General features: G+C 39.2%; 1 protein-coding gene across 1 annotated transcript in view; it reads right to left on the bottom strand.

The window, feature by feature from the left end:
- Positions 1 to 1566: 1566 nt before the first annotated feature.
- Positions 1567 to 24242, bottom strand: part of LOC132402944 (synaptojanin-2-like) — a 122186-nt gene continuing 99510 nt past the window's right edge. The window contains exons 18-27 of the mRNA XM_059986082.1: positions 23667 to 23772; positions 16670 to 16891; positions 15764 to 15842; positions 14276 to 14444; positions 12213 to 12368; positions 12002 to 12124; positions 11799 to 11914; positions 9904 to 10012; positions 9709 to 9800; positions 1567 to 8581 (exon numbers count right to left, since the gene is read on the bottom strand). Coding sequence (XP_059842065.1) covers positions 7967 to 8581; positions 9709 to 9800; positions 9904 to 10012; positions 11799 to 11914; positions 12002 to 12124; positions 12213 to 12368; positions 14276 to 14444; positions 15764 to 15842; positions 16670 to 16891; positions 23667 to 23772 — 1787 coding nt within the window. The 3' untranslated portion in view covers positions 1567 to 7966. The remainder of the gene's footprint in view (positions 8582 to 9708; positions 9801 to 9903; positions 10013 to 11798; positions 11915 to 12001; positions 12125 to 12212; positions 12369 to 14275; positions 14445 to 15763; positions 15843 to 16669; positions 16892 to 23666; positions 23773 to 24242) is intronic.

Raw genomic sequence — 24242 nt, 5'->3', positions numbered from 1 at the left:
ATTAGTGTTCTGCATATGGTGTGCATCCAGTAGTATAACGTTGTTCCTGTACACAATTGTTTCATTATGAAATATGCACTGTTTACCTTGGAATATTAATGTCACATGCATAACGAGTATGAAGCAGAGTATTAATGAATGGTTTTATTATTGAAACATGTACAAATTCTCTAAATTTGAATCATGAGATGCCTACACAGTGTTTGATATAGAAATATTAATACCATATGCATTCTGTGTGATCTTGAATATTCAATGCCGTGTATTCTCAATTTGCCCAAAAATGTTGATAACACATGTGTGCAGAGTCTGAGATATAATTTTAATGACATTTGCATGCCATGTGTAGTTTGTTATATAAATAACACATGTATTTTAACCCTACTTAGAACATATTGCAGACAATGCCTGGAGTGAAATGTTAGTGGTACATGTGTATAGATTTGAAATGAAAAATGAGTAACATGTGAATGCAAAATATGGTATAGGATATTACTAACCTGAAACACGTCTTTACTCCTGAAAGTGGTAAAGACACGTAGTGTTTGACCTAGGATAAAAACTGAATAGAATTTCTGATGTGAGATATTTATGAAATTAGCTAACAGTTGTTTACAAATATTAATGAGTATCAATGGCACATGAATAAAATAGATGGACTGTGTTACTGCAGTGAAATATTAATTTCATCTACAATATCAGACATGGACAGGAAGTATTTGGTGTAAAAACACAAAGACTCATACAAGAGTGAGCTAGAATGTTGAAAGACCATCACCTGTTTTCTAGATTGTTGTTTTAATGAAAGTTGCATGTGCTATCTTTACAGTGAATGAAGTGGAAATTTTGGGTGTTGCTAACAATGCATCATCCAATTAAATTTTTACCTGAGGTCCAATTTTGAATGTCAGTATCCCAGTCTGTGTGATTCAGCTATATTATTCAGAACAATTGCATACAAGGTCTAGACTGGAATATTAGCAAAATATTGTTAGAGTGCCTGGTCCAGAATATTAATAACATATGCATATACTATCTGTACTGAGATAGAAATAGAATGTGCACTCTGGAATATCAATGAGTTGTTATACTTCATCCAACAAACTTCAACAGCATATGCATGAGAATGCTGTTGGTGTTTTCTGAGGTAGCAAATAAGATATTTTACATCAAAATTAGTATGATGTGCTCAAAATAAGTCTATTTTGATTATTCATTTCATGTGCATGCAGTACTGGTCATGGTTTATTGTTGAATGTATACAGTGCATTAACCAGAAGATTAATCTTAGGTGTGCAGTTTGTCAGGCTTGTATTGTTAATAACGTGTAGTATTATAGTTAATAAACTGTATCTGGACTGAAATATTAATAACTTTTAACAACTCTACTATCTAAAACAGTAATCTTGTTTGGATGAAAATATTCTGATCTTGCTGCACTCACTGATAGAGCTAATGAACTGTGAACATACAAATTTGAGTCAGAATATTAATATTGCTTGTTTAGAACATCTGAACATTGAAGTAAGGAAAAACATTTAAAAGATGAACAAAGTTTCTGACATGGCATATTAACATAATTTATAACATGGCATATTAATGACTTAACAGAATGTAGTCCACAAATTACAACAGGAGATAGAAAATGCATGCCAAAATGGCAATGTTACAATGGTGATGGAGATTTCAATGTGCAGATAGATCAGGAATATCAGGTTCACAGACTTTGTAATCATAAAAATGTAAAATAAGAATGAAATAGTTCACTTTCAATATCAATTATGTGTACAACAGCTTAGTTAGAAATGTAGTGATACCTGTGATGTTAGTAATTGAACCCTCTCTGCTATAAGCACATCCTTTATGTATATGAAGGAACTTTTGGTATCCCCTTTAATATATCTGGATGGCATCCGTTAGTCTCGTGAGACCATGGATCTGTGCCTGGAAAGTCTTGCTTCAGTGTCTCCAGGGTGCAGGCCTGTGCAAGGCTGTATGTTAGTAATTTAGAATATTACTGATTTGTGGAGAGTGGTCTGCAGAAAGCAAAGTGATGTGTTGGGTCCTTAGTACCTAAATTAGTGATCTGCATATCAGAGGGAGTTTCTAGAATGTCTACAAAGATAGCTTTTTAGAGCAGCTTGTGGTTGAACCTACTGTAGGATTGGCAATTGTGGATTCTGAGCTGTGCAATGAACTGCAATTAATTAGAGAACTTAAAGAGTTAAGCGATAGAATTATTATATTATGATAGAATTCAATCTGCAATTGGAGAAGGAGAAGCTAAAGTCAGATGTATCAGTAGTGCATTAGAGTTAAAGGAATTACAGAGGCATGAGAGAGGAGTTGGCCAAAATTGACTGGAAAGGAACACTGGCAGGGATGACAGCAGAGCAACAATGACTGGAGTTTCTGGAAGCAATTCAGAAGATGCTGGATATATATATATATCCCAAACAGGAAGAAGTGTTCTAAAGGCAAGATGACACAACTGTGGCTAACAAGAGAAGTCAAAGCCAACATAAAGCCAAAGAGAGGGCATAAAATACAGCAAAACTTTGTGGAAAGTTAGAGGATTGGGAAGCTTTCAAAAATCAACAGAAGGCAACTAAAACTGTCATTAAGATGGAAAAGATAGAATATGAAGGTAAGCTAGCCAATAATATTAATATTAAACTGTATCAGCCCTTGCCCCTTGCGATTCGTGGCGTGGCAAGGGGAGACTCGCTGCTGGGACAGCTACCGGTCTTTCATATAACCTCGTCCAGGCCTGCACCCTAGAGAGACTGAAGCAAGACTTTCCAGGTGCAGATCCATGGTCTTGCAAGACTAACGGATGCCATCTAGTAATATTAAAGGGGATACCAAAAGTTCCTTCAGATACATAAGGATGTGCTGATAGTGGAGAAGGTTCAAAGTAGGTTCATAAAAATGATTGAAAGGCTTGTCATATGAGAGCGTTTGATAGATCTGTACTCACTGGAATTCAGAAGAATTAGGGGTGAGGTCATTGAAACCTATTGAATGTTGAAAGACCTCAGTAAGGGAGATGTGGAGAGGATGTTTCATATGGTGGGGGAGCTTGGTGGGGTCTAACGCCACAGCCTCAGAATAGAGGAGCTTCCTTTTTGAATGGAGATGAGGAGGAACTTCTTTAGCCAGAGAGTGGTAAATCTGTGGAATTCATTGCACAGGTGGCTGTGAAGCCCGTCATTGGGTATAATTGAAGCTGATGTTGATAGATTCTTGATCAGTCTGGGCAGGAAGGAATACAGGGAGAAGGCAGGAGATTGGGGCTGAGAGGGAAAATGGATCAGCCACGACGAAATGGTAGAGTACTCGATGTGCCAAATGGCCTAATTCTGCTCCTATATCTTATAGTTATAATAAAGAAATGAAATATGCAGATGAGAATGTACCATTTATATGGGGAATAGGTACGCTGGTGCAAAAGTTTTCAACTTAACAGAAGTATCTAAAAGTGGAGGGAATGCATTTAAGGGGGTGTGGTATGATGGGGACTTTAGGAAAATTGTTTTCAGTGTGAGTGTGGCTGGAATCTGGAGGGTATTGAATGTGGGAGGCAGAGACACTCAACGTTTAAAACATATCCTGAAGAAAGCTTAAATTGTCAATGACTGTAGAGTTTTGAGCAAGTGGGAGGAGTATAGATGGGGTCGCTTGCATATTGGCATGGATATGGTGGGCTAAAAGGGCTGTTTTAGTCTAAATTTGACCTGGAATATTGGTGTGTGAAAACTGTCTGACCTGAATTAACAAGGATGTCAACCGTTAATATCCATTCTGCTAGTTGATCAATTTTGTTATGTTGAAGAGTTGTTTTCGTGTGATGTAAAGTGATTTCTTCCAGTGGAAAGTTCATGCTAACACCTTCAATTTTCTGTTTTTGTATTTGTAAGCTGCTTTTTTTGTGGCATATCAGGATTAGTTTATCTTAAATAGTGATTTTTATAATTGGCACTTCATTAAATAATCAATGAGAAAATAGTTTGAAGGAAGACCCAATCACCATTTAAAGTAGATGGTGAAGAGAACATGGGAGTGGTGGGAGGGATCAAGTTGGATGGTCCCTTTAACCTATTGCTTCTTGTCAGTAAATAATCCAGGGAGATCAGAGAAGTGCTACAAACTTCTAATTTACTGTAATTGATGTTTTTATGTCATTTTCATGTGAAGAGGAAGAGCAGGGGAGTAAAAAGCACATGTAGATATGATGATCAGTTAATATCAAAACCAACACAATGTGCTTGTGATACAGGTTATCATAGATTTAAAAAAAATCTTATGGTAGAGGATATGGTTGATGAGCTAAATTTGGTACTTTGAAATCAAAAAAGCAGATGATAACATTGTAATAAAGACAGACAATGATAAAATTAGAATATAGAGATAAAGAGGATATGAGTCACAGTGTTATTTGAAATATATGGCTGCAATCTATCCTTGCTTAAGTTAAGGATAGAAATTGTGTAAGTTGAAGGAAATGGTCAGTTGACATTTCTGGTTGAAACTTTTCATCTGGACTGAAAGATAACGTGGAAGTAGTCAGTATAAAGGTGAGGGCAAGCAATCCATCACTAATTCATCCTGGCTGCTGCTTCTCCATTTTCCAGTACAGATAAAAGGTGTTTACCTGAAATGTTGACTGTTGATTTTTGTACACATGCCACATGACTTACTGAGTTTGCTCAGCTTGCATTTGTTGCTTATTTTATCTTGAAATTGTATTTTTTTATTCATTGCTGCAAATGTGCTTCAGCATGTTAAGAATGACAAAACTGTAAATACTCCAGGCTGATGATAAGATGGAGTAAGCTGTAACCAATGAGAATTTGGTGAATAACCTTTTAGAAAGCATGGGAAATATCTACTTATGGTTGGGAAAGTTGAGTTTGTCAAATGACAATTGCATGGATTTCAAGCAGGTGTCTCTTGAAGCAATCTCACTGGTGGAATAGGAGTTGTGGCTTGTTGCATGCATGGACCAACAGTAAGTATTTACCAATGATGCCATTAATAGACATGAGTAAAATTGAAGGTGATGTGGTTATCAAGTTTGATTCCTTGTGACTCAGAATTAAGATGTTTGCATTTTGATAGAGAACTTGTTAGTTGTTATGGAATGCCTGAATGAGCAAGGTGGGCCAATTCACTGCTTTTCTGTCACAGTGTTGTAAGATGCTGTTTGGGGTTTACCCATGTTGTGTTGGGGTGGTGATAATTGCACAAACGGAAGGTGCTGAGTGGAAACCGAGTCTCAGTAGTGTTCTCTGTGGGAGCATGAGTGGATCACTGATTCTGTTTAAGGAACTACTTAAGCTGGAGGTGCTTGTTATTGAAGGTCTTCAAATTTATATTTTGGGAGATGGAAGGGTTGACTCCGAGCTTTGAAGGATTGTGAGGCCAGTTATTTTGGATCACAAATGATTTTCTTATGGCACAGTGTGGGTGAGAGAGTAGTCAATCAACTTGTCGTATCCTACAGGGTTTATGGTGTAACACTGCAGAGGCCAGTTTTGAATTATGTAATGTTGTGTTGACTCCATTTTGCATTGATTCTATCAGCACATTTCTATGTGGGACATATTCTGAATTGTTAGTGAGGTATTAATGCAGAAGAGCAGAGATATTTTGCTCCATGTTCCTGGTTACCCTGTACTTTGAACATTATGTACAACAGACCCGTTTCCCCATCTGGAAGGAAGAATATACTTGACATGCTTGATAGAGGGAGTGGCATATTTGGCATGAGAAAAGGTTAAATCAGAGGATTGCAGCTTTCTTGATATCAGAAGACCGAGAATCTGTAATTCAGAGTTAACATGATTGATGTTCATCCTAGTGTGCTATCTGGACTCAGGGTCACAGTTTCAAATCGAGGAGTTGGGCAAGTGATGACTCAAAGTTATTTAAGGTGGGGAATATCTCCTTCAGAGGACTGGTTGCTTAAAATATTGAAGGCTGAGAGAAGTGAGATGAGGTTAGCACTGAGGTACAAGGCAGCAATGATCTTTGTCAAGGATGCAGGAAGCACATCCAGTTAAGATGATGCTGGTGAACCTCTGTGACTTCTGGCTAGTAGAAACAAGGGTAGCAAACCAAGTACTTGGTAAACCACACTTTTTCTGGCAAAAGATCATTGCAAGTAATAGTCTGCAACTTCCCTTTGGACTTGGAGGCAATTCAAAGTAGCAGAACCAAGGCAAGGTGAGGTGGCGGGCCCATTGCCAAGAGTGTGGAAGAGCGATGAAGGTCGGTCACAGGATGAATCAAAACCGCGGGGTCCAGGCGCCAGACGCAACTGACCGAGATCTGTGGACGGAGATTTGCAGGCCTAATCAAAGCAGTAAAGTCCTGCGTATCCAAGCTGCAGAACCTGTAGTTCGGACGGAGAGTTAAGTGCCAGGCCAGATTGAAAAGGTCAGCGTGTCGAGGCCCGAGGCAAGGTACAGGCCGATTAAGATCACTCCTCCACTAAGTTTATTTGGCTCTGGGCTGAACTACGTAATTCCCTTGCAAACTTCAGTTCAGAAACAAATTTGCTTGCAGTACTGTTTGTATGATTTTTTTTTCATTGCACATTGGGTGTTCGGCGGTCTTTACCAGGGGCTATTTTATTTTCTTACAGGCATGAAGAAATTTTTTATTCTCTGCACATTTGGTATTGTATTTTCTCATATAAATGGGGTTTGTTTTGGGTTTTCTTTGTTTTGTGGATGTCTGTTAGGAGACAAATCTCAAGGTTGTATAATGCATATATACTTCGAAGCACACAGAGAATGGGCTTGTATTTGTGATACGAGGATGGATTACAATGGGTGTATGGAGAAACCAGTAAGGTGAGATGGTGAGAATGTGGAAGCTGGGAAGGTTGTGAATTGAGATATTGTAGTTTGGTACAAACCAAAGTTGTACTTTTTTAAAATGTGTTTTGATATATGGAGGGTGCAGGTAATGTAGATATGGAAACGTGTGATTAAAACAAATAATTAGAAGGGGAATGGAATTAAGGAGCGTATTGCTAAGAGGATGGAGTTTAGAAGTTAGGAAAATATTCTTTACTGGTGTGCAGAATTGGGGTGAATGCACCTTATCTATTGTTTTTAATTCTACTTTAAGGAGTATAGTTTGAAAGCATTTGTACAAATTCTTGTAGCTTGATTGACATGATATATCAGCTGTCTTATCACCGAAGGAAGGTAAGTTGATGCTCATTGTGAAATCTCCTCATTGAAACATTGAAGATTAAAAAAGCATTAACAGGATAGACTTTCAGAGCATGTTGCTGAGTCATTTTTCAGAAGGCATTCCCCCAGTGTAGTTGATGGTGTGGGGTGTGTATTGTCAAAAAGTAGTGAGTGAATCCAAGGTTTGACTGAAGTGATTTGTAGAGGTTAACTCATTTAGATATGTTATTCTTCAAGTGAAAGATAATTGTGTTCAATTCGGTCAAGGATTAAGAGGAAAAGTGAGTAAAGTTGCTGTTGTGAGGTGTGATTCTAAATGAAAGTTGTCATTTTTTCAAGTTTGTTATTGTGTAGAGTTCCTAAAGGAGCATTAGTGCAGTGGTACCCTGTGGTGTGAGAAAATCACTCCCAGGTGAATGTTTTTCAAATTGTAGGCTGGTATGAATTGATCTTGTGTCACTTTAGCATTTGTCTAACTACTTAGTAAACTCTTTGAATAAATAGTATTATATAAAGGAATGCTCTGGCAACTATATACAGAATAAAGAATAAACTAATGAAAGAAATATTCTCAGTTTTCTTGTGAAAATATGTTATGATTATATTGTTCCTTCAGTCTGTACATCTATGTATCTGGTCAATATATTCTTTGTAAGAAACTTGATCAGAAAATGCTTTCATAAAGGTGACATGGAATTAAATTGTCTTTAAAAGGACTGAAGCTGTGGTTGTCTTGTTGGTTCTTTAGTCATTGACTGCTATAAATTGTTTGAAGAAACATAATTCTTGTCTGAGGTAATACATGAGTCTTTGTGTCCTTTTTGAAAAGCTGTAACAGGATGTGCTTTCCTTTCAGTATCATTTATAAATTTGTTGAATGGGGTTTGTTTTGTTTGAAGTTCGTTTTTATTTTTGGATTGGGCTAGAAGATTAGAGTTGTCTGTCAACCAGTTGGAATCTGAAGGGTTTGTGTTCTGCAGAAGCTTACAGCGATTGCTCAGTGAGGGATGGGTGTTGCACACTCTAGGAGGACCTGACCTACAGACAGGGTGGAGAGTGTGAGTGGTATTACTGTTCATTGATTTTATGAGGACACTGTGATCATCTTGAAGATCAGGAGGTGTATTCTTCTTTCGGCGTGGAGGAGCAACTGGTGCAGTGGTTGCATCTTCTGAGTTTGTGCCTTGGCTATTACTGAGTTCATGTGAAGTTATGTCAGTTATACATGGCTTCTCTTGTTTGGGATTGCATTTTGACCGAGCAGATATCTGTTTGATCACTCCTGAAGATTTTAAGGAAGGCGATGATGATTGTTCCACTTGGCCAGACTTTGAAGTCAGTGTACCCCTGTTACCTTCCTTACTGTTTGCAGCCTGTGGAAAAGATTTATGAAAAAGAAATTAAATACAATACAAATGTATATCATACTAGATCAGTCTTGAAGGTGCAACATTTTATGTTGCTGCAGCTGTAAATGAGAAATTTAGTTGGCGGTGAGGTTGTTATTGGATAAAAATAATAATGGCAATTCAAATGACTTGTCTGTGATAGAGTGGAGACACATTGGATAGGAAAGAGATTCAGCTGGGTCTGTGCATTTCTAGAGGCTCATTTATTATTGAGATATTGTACGGAATAGCCCCTTCGAGCCACCCAATGACTCCCAATTTAACCCTAATCTTATCACGGGACAATTTACAGTGCACAATTAACCTACCAACTGGTACAACCTTGGACTGAGAGAGGAAACTGGAGCACCCAGAGGATACCCACACGGTTACAGGCAGTGGTAGGAATTGAATCCAAGTTGCATGTACTATAAAGTGTTGTGATAACCACTACACCACCATGCTGCCCCTAATGTTCGGAATATGGTTTCAATAATTGTATTTTTTTGTTGCACTTGAGGGGGTGGGATCAAGAGCTGGTATTGAAGTGAATAACGGTGAAGAGTGAGATTGTAACTGCAGTTCCCTGGAGTGGAACCTACCTTGGGTCTTAGCACTGATGAAGAATTTGTAACATAAATTGCTCAGAAATAGGTGTTTGGATAGATTGACTCTGAGCTTCACATCACTTCCTTCAAGCTTGCTGAAACAGCAGAACTACATGGTGGTACTTTGCAAAAGAATTAATGTTTTTGCTCTCTTACCTCAATGGGCCTGGACCCTTCTTTAGTGTCATAATCTGTTTGAGGTGGCATTGATGTTTCAATGTTTGTTGTTGAATTTGAATGAGGTAGTGAGTTGCTGACTTTCAGAAGTGGAAATTTACGTGCAGTGAAATTCACACTACAAACTTGTAGTTGGACATAATTGTCTTAATGGAGCATTTTTATGAACAGAGGAAGTTACATCGAGAGGCAGGTACATGATACTGTGAGCAATGATATTTAGAGTTTTTTCTGGTGATACATGTAGCATATTTTAACAATAGCATTTCCAAAAACTGTATGATTCCCTTTAAAGCATAAAAAGGCATGGTGCAGAAAGTAACTCACCAGTTGACCTTTCCACTGTTCAGTGACTGGACTTGGAGCACGTTGTTGATTTGATGCAAGTGGTTTTGAAAGCGAAGAGGTTGGCAAGTGACCTGGAGTTGGAGGGAAAGGTTTAAAGTAGACTTTCAGAAATACCACTTCTGAAATGGAATGCGTCTTTGCTGTTTACGTACATACAAATTTAACCAAACTCACCAGATTTCAGCTCCATTAACTGCTTTATTGCCTGTTCTGCTTCCTCTGTAGATGTTGTTTTGATTTGCTTCACATTGTAGGGTTTGCTTATTCCAGTTCTTTGTGATAACTGTTAAGTTACATTTAATCTCACGTGAAAATAGAGCAGTTAATTTTTGTGTAGAGTAATCCTTCAGTCGTAGAACACTACAGCACAGAAACAGGTCCATATACTCTGTGACAACCCAATAATCTTCAGAACATGTCAAACTACAAATGATTACTTATAGTTTCTTTGAGATTTTGACTTCAACACATCTAATTTCCTCAGATTCACCATCATGCTAGTCTATTGTACATCAACCTTGTCTGCTTTCTTGTGTCATCATTATTTTTATTCTTGTGACATTATTACTAGTGATTGTTTTCATAACTCCCAACAACTACTTGCTTCTGGGTTTTCTTAGAAAGTTCATTTTTCATAGGTACCGCACTGAAACTTCATTTCACTCCCAGTGACAAATCAAACTATTAGATCAATCCTGAGAAGTTATCAGCAACTATGTATTTCTCCATTTTTAAGCAAACTTTGGAAATATTACTTTTAACAATATCTGACTGAGCTGCATTTCTCTCCTCAAAAAGCATTTTAAAAAATTTTGTGAGCACTGCATGGAAAAATAATTTGACACACATTTATCAACAGCATGGCATAGGAGTGTACATGGAGACCCACTGAAAGCAGATGACCTCACTCTTACACCTGTTATAAGATCAATCTTTAACGTTTGTCAGCTCTCACATTCACTTCAGCACAAGTTCAGTCTGACTGAGTGAACATCAAGTAGACACATTGCTGATCTTTACAAAACCTGCAATTTGTTACCAACCTCATTCTTTTCCAGTAATCAGCCTCCAAATGTCCAACTCCACCGATGACTATCTCTGCCAGATTCACATTCAGTACCAACCCCTCGCCCATTTCCATCTCTAACACATTCCAAACCTTTAGCAAATTCCAATTTTCTGATCATACCTGCAGATATCTGTTCTCTTCATAACTTCTTTCCCCAAAAGGACTTCTCGAGGCATTTCTTTCCTAAGCACAAGACCATCTTTACTATCTTAAACTCCTTCCATTTTCCAAATTTACATGTTGACACATGACCTGAAATTGGCTTGGATGTGCCCACCCCTTCCTTCGAGAGGCAATATAGTCCATTCAGCACTATGGTAATCAACCACAGTCTTCATAATTGATAGGACAACTTCAAAGGGGTATATTGTACCTTTAAGCTTAGATCCTGATACCAACACACTGTTCAACTGAACATATTCCTCCCAGTCATTCCTACAGCAACTACTTTCATTATGTGGGAAGCAAGGAAAAGCTGCCTCTGTGAACATTTTACAATTTAGTCTGAAACCACAGCTCACTAATTAATTGCACAATTCAAATAGGGATGGAGAAGAAATTTCAAGAAAAGACATTTCTCAAATGATCTACAAAAACATGTTACCACTTCCAACTTCTCTCTTCATTCACAATCTTTCACTGAAAATATTGATGAGATAACCTTATTTACAATTTATCAGAGATATCCCTGTCCTCCCTGCAGCTTCACAAACTTCTCTCCTTCACAGTTCTGAGGTAGTGTCTTCATCCTGAAATGTTCAGTTACAACATTTTCAAGACATCTACATGGAAGCGCTCATTCAAACGGAGAGGATGACACCATTTGCCTTGTGGGTGCCATATGATCTGGACTGTGCAACAAAACAGAATATACTCACACTGAGTAGAGATCAGAAGACTAAACAAATTGAACAGCTTTTTCAAAGACGCTACATGTGTTTGTTGGGTCAGGTGACCTCCCAGAGCTTGTCAGTCTATGAATTTCAATTCTATTACTTACAGACTGCTGACCAGTTGTTGGAAGATTCTGCACTGCACTGAAGGGACTGGCTTGAAAACAACTTTCTTCACGTGGATGCAAGATATCAGATGCAGATTTCTTCAAACTTAGCACAGCTGGAAAATAGAGAATTAATGTAATGATAAATACAGGATCAATAAAACGGATGCTGATGGTTGCTGTTGAACTGCAACAGCTCTTACTTGGAGGAGGAGGTCGTTGTGGAGGCTGAGGTCTGTCAGGTACGGATATTGATCTGCTTGCTGTTCGTGGTCGGAATTCACCAGGTACCAGTTCCTGATTTATTGTGGTAGATTCTTCATCATCTACAATATCATAAAATATCAAAGATACTGAGCTTTCTGGACGTAACAGCACAGCATGCATATTCATTATCTTTAGGTGGTTACATACCATCCACTTCAGCTTTTTCAGAATGAGGTGGTCTGTTTGACAAGTAGAATTCAGCACCAGTTTCAGAAAATCCTTCTGGTACAGTTTTGTGGTTCATGTTCAGACCTGTCAGCAATTGCTGAGGAACAGTTTCATCCAAGTCTTCATCTATATCTCCTGTGCACCAGAAATGACATATCTTTGGCTTATGTTAGCAAACAGTTGTATAAACAGTTTAATACAACTTAATACACATATTCTTTCAGATTCAACAGTCAGCATAATCCTAGCGCTCATCAGAAGGAAATCAGATGCCCAAGTTTCTTTTCCATTCACTTCTGATAAAGTTGGGTAATTTGCTCATTTTACTCCCCTATGCACTAGTTTCCACTGTTTTACTATAACAAGCTGAAATCAAAATATTGAGATACCAGGCAGATTGTGCAGCATCTATGGAAGGAGAAACCGTTAACCACCGAAGAGTTTCCTCTCTCCCACATATTAGCTACCACGAGTATGTCACTGTTCCGATCAATGTAGAGATGTTTCTCAGTGATTGGGTAGAACACACCAGATCCCATGTAAAATGTTCCAGTACAATAGTTTTGTACTGCCTTGTCTGATCATATGTCAGTTTCATACTTTCTCAGACATGAATTTTTAGTAAATGTTGCCATTTTTTCCACAAACATCAATGGCTTCACGTCAATAATAATCCATTCACCCTTAAAAACTTTAAGAATGGCATTAGTTTAGATAAGAAATTTATTTCCTAGGTTCAATACAGTGATGGAAAAGGTGTGGGATAAGCAAAAACAACCAACAAACTCAAGAGGTTGGATGAAGAAGATCCTATCGGGTAACAGCAGGTCTCAAACCTTTTTAGAGTGATCTGCACCCAGGCAGAAAGACGGGGGCTGTATCTGGTAGCCAGGAACAGAGAGAATGACCCCCATCAATTGTGGAGGGGACAGAAAGTGAATCAGTGAGCAGGCAAGAGATCAGGACTGGAGATCAAGAAATACATTTGTCACTTCAGCACAGACAAGTTGCTACATCCAGAAGACAGAGCAACAATTACCCTTACTGCGCAACGTCCATTAGCTTCCACCTCTTACAAACCGCTTAAGGGCCTGAAAGCAAAGTGGTTAGCTCAACGCTTTACAGTACCAGCCAGCTGGGTTCAATTCCCCCTGCAGTTGGTAAGGAGTTTGTATGTTTGTATGACTCTGTGGGTTTCCCTCAGGTGCTCCAGTTTTCTCCCACAGTCCAAAGTTGTACTAGCTGGTAGGCTAATTGGTCATTGTAAATTGTCTTGTGCTAAGGTTAATGTTATATTGGAGGATGCTGGATGGCATGGTTCGAAGGGCATATTCTACACTGTATCTTAATAAATAAAATAAAAATTTTCTCTGAGCAATGGTTATAACAATAGAGGGAACATTGATGAGGAGCTGAGTTAGAAGAGAACCAGGATCTCATTCCGTGATGGACGAGATTCAAAAGGTAAAACACACAAGCATCCAAACGGACTAAGTTTTGATAGACAGAGGAAAAGAATAATATATCCATTAAAACATCACATTCTATGGGTTGACAATTATGATTTGAAGATGCAGCTAACAAGGGTGGACTGTTAAATCCTATAAAACCTGTGAACAAAATAATAATACATCTTCATTCTTCACTAAGAATAATTTACATATTTGCATTTGTTACTCAAAAGAAGGTGTTAATCCATGGAAAACAAATTGTCAACAAAGAAAACTGAGGTGGGGAAATGTCATTGACATTAATGATGGGCCATTTGTCAACAACATCTTGCTAACAAATAGAAAAGACATAGAAAACTAACCCAATCAACTTGAATTAGATACAGTAATAGAGCATAGGAGTTTACAGTAAAGGCTCTTACTGGTCATATTAAATTTATGTATCACAGATCAGGGAACATGATCCCAAATCAACAGAAGCTAACAAATGAATCACTGCATGGACAAGATGTAGGGTCAACATCCATCAACTTTGAATTTTCTGTAACAGTGTGTTAGAAATATTACAGAAAATCCATGCCGCCATGTTACCTTCAGTGTCATAATCCAGACTGCTGAAATCAAAACTTTCTTCAAGCAAGCACGAATTTGCAGTTGGAGACAAAGGAGCAATACTGTTTCTGTTTCTGTTAAGTTCTTCATGTAGATTATGCAGCCAGTTCCTGGTTCGAGGTCTAACACTCATCACTCTGCCATTAACCTGCAAGGTATTAAAACATGATTTTGTGGTTGCTGTAATGATTCAAAGTTATGGCTGTGTATTTTCAGAAAGCTGGGAATTCCAGCTTACCAATAGCACTGTTGAACATGACAACTTCTCAACATCATCACTCACAGTCACAAAATTATCTTTCATTCAATTCGAAGGGAAGCAATTTCTTTAATTTGAATTCAATCTTCACAAACAAAAATTACATTGGAATTCACCCTTTTCCATATATAATGCACAGGAGGCCTTTTAGCCAAATCATCTGATCTATATGATCTAGAGTGATTTTCTCCTTCTCCCAGGGGCCTCTGTTTTGAGGGTATGGAATAAATCTAGCTCTCCTCTGCCCTGCAAGAACACCCTCTCATCTCTGCACATACCTCATTCTGCTGACTGATACCTTGCTACCTTCTCCCAGTAACATCCTGTCTTGGGCCTCCTGAGATGTAATGTTACTGGAGGTGTAGTTTTCCCAATCATCATGTTTTTGGTCAAACACTATTTTACTTTTGCCTGGACGTGACCTACATTAACACAAAACTGTCTAAACAAGGGGTGGCCAACCTCTCACATTCCATGCGTCAATTTTTTCACTCACAAGTGCAGATGCGCCACACAACTCCTGTAATGCCATTCAATTCTTGTAAAAATATGTTAATATAGAACTCGTGCGTGAAAAAATTGATGCATGGAATGTAAAAGGTTGGCTACCCCTGGTCTAAGCCTTTACTTCTGGACCAAGACTTCCAGGCTTTGTTAAATATTGACATATATACCATACTGCGGGCCTTGTACAGATTTATCAACACATGGTGGTGGTGGTGAGGACAAGACATATATCATGAACGATGATACATGGATTCAGATTATGATGGCAAAGAGATAATTAGTGTGGCTAGAGAGGAGTTGTGTGCTTGCAGTAAAATATTAGCAGGGATGTTCAGGAGTGATGGGACAATCAAGGCAATGGGATAAAGGGAAAAATGATCAATATGGCTGGAAAGAGGCTGCGAACACACCAGTAAGTGAGGGTGTAGGCAGGGCAATAGGCTGCAACTAAGCTGAGAAGGAGATAAACCCAGTGAATGAATACAAGTCAGAGTTAAAGTGGAACAGTTATCAGTAGGACCACAAGATCGCTCTCAGACATACACAAACACAGATCTTTCTTCCAATACATTCAATCACAAGTTCTGACTTCATCCCCATCGTCCTTCTCTGCTCAGACTCAGCAGGTTCACAACTGCCATTGAGAATGCGTCTTAAATCAACACACAATGGTGACTGTGCTACAACAGAAGTAAATTCACCTTTTTTCCATCCAGCTCCAAAACCTTCAAAGCCATGCGACTATCCTGAAAAGTCACTAGCATCTGTCCACGATCACATCTAAGAGAAAGTTAATCACACAAGTGTCTGAGGCAAAAAATCAAGATCAGTAAAGTGATTCACATTAATCATCTACAGCAATTTATTTCAGTTTCCTGGAGCTAGGTTTAGTTTAATCACAGCTGCAATTACAGTAGTGAAAGCAGAAAACAGGACTTGCAGCTCTAACGTCTGGTAGCAAATTGAACTTAACAGGAATTTGTGAGAAAGGCATTAACAAAGTGAATTGGCTGACTTAACATTACAGACATTATTTATATTTCATTGTGATATGCAATTAAAAAAAAGTTGCTATTTCCAAAGACTTAGCAATCATCCTGTTTGGTGTTCCCCCAATATCTATCTTCAGAGTCATAAAGCAACACAACATAGAAAATGCCATTTAGCCCAACTCATCCATGCCGATTTCGTGACACTTACCTGCATATGACCCATATCCCCTCAACTTTTCCTATCCATGTACCTGTCCAAATCTGTTAAGCCTTGTAATTGTACCCACACCAATTACTGTACTTCCTCTGGCAACTAGTTCCATGTATCCAGCACCATTTGCTTTGAAAAGGTTTCCTCCTCAGGTTCCCCATTAAATGATTCCTATCTATCTTAAATCTATTCCCTTTTGACTCCCCTATCCTGGGAAAAAAGATCATGACTTTTCACCTCCTCTAAATACTTCTGTAGAGTTTGTATTCCTCTCTAAGGTCAGCCCTCAGCCTCCTGCACTCTAGGAAAAAAAGCTCCAGCCTTTACTTCAATAAGTGAGAGTCCGAGAACGAGCCAATCAATATCATTTCAATACCCATTTCTTGTTGATAGATAACGCTTACCTCACCAACACAATAACAGTGCCATAATTCTGAAAGTAAGAAACTATTTCATTCCTGATGTCATCTGGAAATTCCTCTTTTGGTTCCTTGGTTGGTGCCTTAAGGCACACCACCACAGTCGCATCGGATGGTCCCTGTGAAGATGTAATTTCTTGGAGTATTTGTTCACGTGCAAGAATATCCACTTCCTCAATATTCACTTCAAAGACAGCTAACACAGGCCTATGTTTGAAGCGTGAAGAGGGTTTTAAAATTGAGCAAAATGAAATAATATTACAAATGACATGGACATATCAATACTCCAGCATATCATTAAAATTTCTTTTGTAGTTTAGCTATTATTCCAATATGCTACATGTACCATTTTGTAGAAGAGTAACTCAGCATGCTAAGAAGTATTACAAATAACTAGCACCATCTTTCGTGAAATAAAGCATTAATTTTATCTTATCAACCAAAGTGTACATATAAAATTCATGCCCTGTCCTGTATAAGTGTTAAAATCTAAATCTGTAAAGGTGGCTGAAGATGAATCTCAATGCCATCATTGGTATTAATCTCAATGATGACTGATCCAATGTCCCCAGATTATCAGCTGATGTACAGGTTAAATAATCATCAAACCACATCTCTCCTCACATTTATCAGATGTTTCAAGCAGTTTTACACATTTAGGAGATGAGCAATCTCTATATTTACTCTAAGTATCACAGAGAATCTCTGATCTCTGGATAGAATAATGACAAGGTGTTCCCTTGAACCCTGAGGGAGGCAAGTACAGAAATTGCAGTGGTCTATGCAGAGATACCTGAATATCTGTGAGCTACCAGAGGAATTGGAGATAGCCAATGTTGTTCTGCTGTTTAAGAAAGGCTCTAAACATAAACCAGGAAATTACAGGCCGGTGAGTCGGACATCAGTAGTGGGCGAGTTATTGGAAGAGACCAGATAGACAAGTACTTGGATAGACATGGATTGACTAAGGATAGTCAGCATGGCTTTCAATTCAAGTTTAATTGTCATTTAACCATACATGAATACAGCCAAACAAGACAGCATTACTATGGAGACAAGGTGCAAAGACACATTACCAAGAGTTACATTCAGTAAGCGCACACAAGATCACAATCACTTTATAAGAGTACCGGAGCCCACTTCCTCCCCACCCCCACAACACTGTGGCTTGATGTATAGAAGTCCACAAACCCATATAGAACACCAGTAAAAATACAACACAAAATATGCATGTATGTATACAGACAAAACCCTCAGCTCAGCAATATCATCTGTCGACTGGCCCTTGATGTCTGCTTGGTGACACCATATGCAAGCACATGGACTTCAGCAAGGTGTTTGACAATGCCCCACCTGGGAGGTTGGTCCGGAATGTTCAGTCACTTTGCATTCAAGATGAGGTAGAAAATTAAATGAGAGTTTGGCTTTATGGGAGAAGCCAGAGAGTGGAAGTAGGTGGTTGCCTCTCTGACTGGAGGCCTTTGACTAGCGGAGTGTCACAGGGATCACTGCTGGGTCCATTGTTGTTTGCCATCTATATTAATGATCTAGATGATAATGTGGTTAACTGGATCAGTAATTTGCAGATGGCAGCAAGATTGGGGGTGTAGTAGACAGCAAGGAAGACTAGAGCTTGCAGTGCGATCTGGACCAGCTGGAAAAATGGGCTGAAAAATGCTAGATGGAATTTAATGCAGACAAGTGTGAGGTGCTGCACTTTGGGAGGACCAAGCAGTATAGTCTTACACAGTAATGGTAGGGCACTGAGGAATGTGGTAGAACAAAGGGATCTGGGAATACAGGTAATTAATTCATTGAAAGTGGCGGCACAGTTGGATACTGTCATAAAGAATGCTTTGACCTTCATGAATCAATGTATTAAGTGCAGGAGATGGGATGTTATGTTGAAATTGTAGAAGATAGTGGTGAGCCCTAATTTGGAGTGTTGTGTGCAATTTTAGTCACCTACCTTCAGGAAAGATGTAAACAAGTTTAAAAGAGAAAATTTACAAGGATGTTGCTGGGACTGAAGGACCTGAGTTATAAGGAAAGATTGAATAGGTAAGGACTTTATCAAATCTCCCCTCAATCTTCTATGTTCCAAGGGATAGAGGTATACAAAGTTATGAAGGGTATAGATAGGGTAAATGCAAGCTGGCTTTTTCCACTGAGGTTGTTTGGGGCAACAACTGGAAGTCATGAGTTAAGGATGAAAAGCAAAGGTTTAAGGGAATGTGAAGGGCAACTTCTTCAGTCAGAGGGTCATGAGAGTGTGGAATTAACTACCAGTGCAAGTGGGACATGTGAGCTTGACTTCAACGTTTAACAAGTTTGGTACTAGAACATTTAAATGACTCGGCACAGAATAGATGGGCCAAGGAGCTTGCTTCTGTGCTGTCCTTTTACAAAAATGATTTAATGAATGTGAATCATTAAAAAATACTACAGCACCAATTTCTCTTCCTAACATAATAACTCCTTTGTCACTTCTCCAGTAATAGTAATGTAGGCCAAGACATGAAAGGAGACAACTACAAGGGGCTGGCAAACAGGGCTACCTCCCATGACAACAGGAGTCCATGTGTACCTGCACACACTGCAGTTTAACTCCAACACATCCTTTTGTTTTTGCCTGGCAGCTTCTCTGCTCAATAGCCAGCCTGACCGAGAGGCCTCCTTTTCAGCCATGCAGTGAACTGCCTAAAGGAGTGGGAAGGAAGGGAAAGAAGGCACTGATAACCAATGCTGAGAAATTTACCCCAACTTGGAAAAAAAAATCTCAAGTCCCTCTCACAAAAAATAAACAAGATATGGCCCTGTCAGTGTGCTCCCAATATCAGCAAGGTGATGGCAGACATCAACAATGGCTATAAGCAGCACTTGCTCATTGATACCCTGAACCCAGATAAACAGTCATCTCAACCTCGGTTCAAACACGGACCAATGAACTGAATTCCAAAGACAAGCTGAAAACAACTTTCTTTGATGGCAAGGCAGCATTTGACAAAGTGTGGCATCAAGGAGCCATGGGAACATTGAAGTCAACAGGCGTCCAGGGGTTGAAGTCGTACCTCAGACAAAGAAAGGTGATATTTGGTGGAGGTCAATGATCCCATCCCCATAACATCAGTATAGGAGTTCCTCAGGACAGTATGCAAGGCCCAACCATCTTCAACTGCTTCATCAACCTTCCTTGCAGCAGAGGTTAGAAGTAGGGATCTGTGCACTACAATCAAATCCATTCACAATACCACTGCAATTTGCACAATCCATGCCTGTATTCACCAAATCCTGAACAACTTTCACTCCACTAAAGGGGCACAGGAATCTGAAGTCCAGGTGCAGGGTTGCCAACACAAAAGATTAATAATTCCTTTCTTCTTACAATTGCTGCTTGACCTGCTGAGTTCCTCCAGCAGATTTTTCTTGATTCACTCCACCAAAGTTCTATGCAATGGTCATTAGCACCAAGGCTGGGTCTAGCCATCTATCTTTAGCATTCCATGGGAAAAGCATCACTGAGTCGCTATTTATCACAGTTCCAGGGGAGGAGGTTTCACCACTGATCAGAAACGTAATTACATCACTGACATAATTTCTGTTGCTGAGATCAGAAACTGAGACCCTGACATCCCAAAACCTTTGTGCAATCTACATGACATTAAGTGAAGAGTTGACGGAGAACACTCCACTCGCCTGGGCTACGCAGCTCCAGCAACCAGACAGGATTCAAAATTATGCGGGGCACAGCTACTCTGGACTAGTACCTCATCAAACACCCTAAACATGCATTCCCCTCCATCTCTGTACTGCAAATTACAGAGCAGTCACCTCAGCTAGACTAAAAGCACTTCTCAAAACCATGAACCCAACCACCAAAGGTGAAAAGGACAGCAAATATCTAACAACCCACCTGCAGGTCTGTCACCAGAGTACACCTCCCCAACTGAGAAACATCCCACCGACTCTTCATCATTTCTACATCTGAATCCATGAACTCGCCGCTCAGCAGGACCATGGGAGCAGCTTCATCAGAAGGACTGCTCCAGTTCACCATCCCAAGGGTAACAAAACAACAAAGTGTGTGGGAGGGTTGAGTCCAATATGGAGGGAGTCTTACAAATGCCAAGAATAAACTCTTCTACTCGCACTGCCTCTCAAGTACCCTCATCCACCTTGGCTCTGTATCTGCCCAAACGAGATCTGCAAAGTTGAGTTACCCATTGTAAATACTACTACACAAGTTCGATCAAATTCTTATTGCGAAAGTTACATTGCCCGCTGCCTGCAGTATAACAGTCAGTTGCAGCCAGACTTAGTTTCATAAACTAGACAGTGCAAGCGTTGGAACAGAGTGCACTGCTCCTGTGAACAATGACCTAAACATTTGTAATCTCATTATGTTCTGGACTCCATGCTATGCCTGAAAGAAATCTGTACCAATAGAAAGCTGGCACTCCCACAACTTACCAATACAGTGATATTCTCACACACCACTTCTCATACATGTAGTCTGATCAATGCTTTCAAAGAAATGTGCTGCTAAAATTGATGGTGGACGAAAAACAAATATACTTCTTCAACAGAACAAAATAAGGAAGAGAGGTTCCACTAAGAGTAAAACCATAGTTGCAAATATACAGTAAATCAGCTGCGCTGGCTGACCTGCTTTTCCCAGAGGTATCACGTAAAGTACTTTAATTCAGCAATCAATAGTACTTCAAAGGCAACACTATGTAAATAAGAAAATGGAAATTAAGTTTTCCAAAATATAATGGGTCATTTAGAATCATGAATTCTAATTACAGGACAATCAATTCTTTACATGCAATGGAAAAACTACCTATTTATGACGAGGAGGTACAATAATGTAGAGTCTGCCAAAACATACAACGTAGGTCTTGGCTTTTCAGACTGTGATTCCACACAACAACATAACTAAATATGTTCCAACAACAAATCTAGTGTAGAGAAGCTTTTCCTCTTTCTCAATTGTTGCCTGAATAAGTTCCAATTAATAAATACACACATCAGATTTAGCTGCAGTAGCTTCATTATGGTGGAATAAATGGATGCTTCATCCGATCAACTTCAAAATATTATAAGCAATTTACAAATTTCTTAAACTGGATGGAAAGTTTGACTAAAATAAAATGAAATTGTAATAAAAGTATTATATAATACCAAAGTTTAATGTTCAACTGGTATTATAAGCAGGGCTTCGTATAACTGCTAGAATTGTGGCATTGTTAAAGGATCTGGTAGAGCTACACCACCACCTTGAGACAACAGACTGCATCAACAGCATCACATATTAGTAAATTTGGTTATTAAAAGTATAATAAAAATTATATTACAAAACAAATTCAGGGAAAAGTAGAAATACATGCTCACACATGCTTTTTTGATATAAAATAATGACATGTACCATAAAACTGTATGGCCTATAAAAATGGAGCTGCTTACCAATACTTTGTTCAGGGTATTACACAAGTACACCTCTTCCTACAGTACAGCACCTAGTCTGGCTATGACTCATGAGGGAAACTTGAATAGGCATTTAGCAGAGATCATAGGGATGGTATTAGGGCATTTAACCCATCGTGTCTGCTCTGCTATTTGATCTTGGCTGATTTATTTTCCCTCTCAACCCCATTCTCCTGCCTTCACCACATAATCTATGACACCCTTATTAATCAAAAACCAATCAACCTCCACTTTAAATATACCCAATGACTTGGCCTCCACAACTGTCTGTAGCAATGAATTCCAAATTCACCACCCTCTCTCTGGTTGAAGAAATTCCTCCTCATTTCAATTCTGAATGGGAATCAAGTGGAGATGGAATCCTATCAGGCCGGGGAATAGGGATATTATAGATGTGGGTGCAGGTGCCACGGTAACATACAGCTTGGGGCATCCTGGAGTTTGGAGTTGAGTTCTGGTGTTGATCTCTAAGAAGTCTCTGTACGTCCTCCCTGTAGATGCGTGGGGTTGCTCTGGTTTCTTCACACAGAATAAAGGAGGACAAGGTCGGTTAATCGGTCATTGTAAATTGTCCTGTGATTAGGTTTGGGTTAATCGTTGGGGGTTGTTGGGCAGCATGGCTCGAAGGGTCATAAAGACCTACTCTTTACTGTATCACCAGAAATAAAATAATAAATAATAATTGGTTGGAATTGGGGTTGGGAGGGGGTGGGGAATGGTCAGGAGCAGACTCCAGTCTAGGTGTTTCAGTTGTTGAGAGTGTCACCGTGTGTTGTTTCACAAGCATGGAGAGCACTCAGTCAATTTTCAGTAGTGTATTTGTACCGTGCGCAGTGCCCAAAGGAATTTCTAGCAATGATCCAACGTTTGAGAAACATGCTGGTGACACCTTGTGGCAGGCAAGTAATTCTGCACCATTATTCATTTATGCTTTTAATTTTCAGTACAATCCATTTAACCCTTTTATACACAGCCTCCCATGACCAATCATTTAGAATATGGTGAAGAAAGCTACAAGTGACTATTAATATCAGGAAAAACACTAACCTCCTAACCTTTTCCGTACAATACTAACATGAGAAACTACTTTGAAAAAGATCAATTTTGTTAAGACACTGCACACTAAAGTACTTCTGGAAATTGAAAATACCTCGTCACCCCTTGACATTTCTATTAGAAACACGTCACTGTTAAAAGGAGCAGTTAGGCATTCCATTCCTCAGCCTAATCAGTTATTTAGTTAGACTAAGGCTGACTTTCTACCTAAGAATCATTTCCCTGTATCAAAACCATATCTTCATCCCCTGAATATTTACAATCTCTCGAGTCTCCACACCTGTATTGTACACACAATTCCAAAGCTTCACTATCCCTTGGAAGAAGAAACTCCTCTCATTTTTATCTTGAACAACTAACCCCTGCTTTAAGATAGTGATGGCTGGTCCTTGACTATCAAGCTCCATGAGAATTTGGGACAGTGATTTCTGTCACTTACCTGTGATCCGATGGAGTCAGCTCTGCCCTCCCATAATAGAGCAGATCACTTCCAGTCCCTCTCTTCTTTGTCTCTAATTCACAATCAGACCCCCTTAAATTGACATCTGAAATACAGGAAATGGCAATATGTCAAATGATCACCATGGTTTATTCACAGAACAGGACGGGCCATTTGGCCCACACCAGTGTGCAGACCTTGATGCCAATTTATACTAAATAGAACATAGAATAGTACAGCACAGCACAGGCCCTTCGGCCCACAATGTCCTCTTCCTGTGTATTATCCATATCCCTCATTCCTTTCGTATTCATGTGTTTATCTGAATCTGAAAGCCTCTTGAAAGCCACCACACTGCCTGCTTCCACTACTGCTGCTGGTAACCCATTCCAGGCACCTATCACTCTCTGCATAAAAATACTTGCCCCTCATGTTGCCTTTAAACTTCCCTCCTAACCTTAAAAACCTGAACAGTATTCAATCTAGCTGGAGCCATTCCTGTGTCTACTTTGGAGGAATCTGATGCTTTGGCTCTGCAAGGACCAGGTTTGGAAGGCTCCTTTCAGCTTATACCAA

The sequence above is a fragment of the Hypanus sabinus genome, chromosome 12 (genome assembly GCF_030144855.1).
Source record: "Hypanus sabinus isolate sHypSab1 chromosome 12, sHypSab1.hap1, whole genome shotgun sequence".
NCBI classification, from domain to species: domain Eukaryota; kingdom Metazoa; phylum Chordata; class Chondrichthyes; order Myliobatiformes; family Dasyatidae; genus Hypanus; species Hypanus sabinus.
Note: the sequence above shows the minus strand (reverse complement) of the source record. Positions and strands in the feature narration are given on the sequence as shown.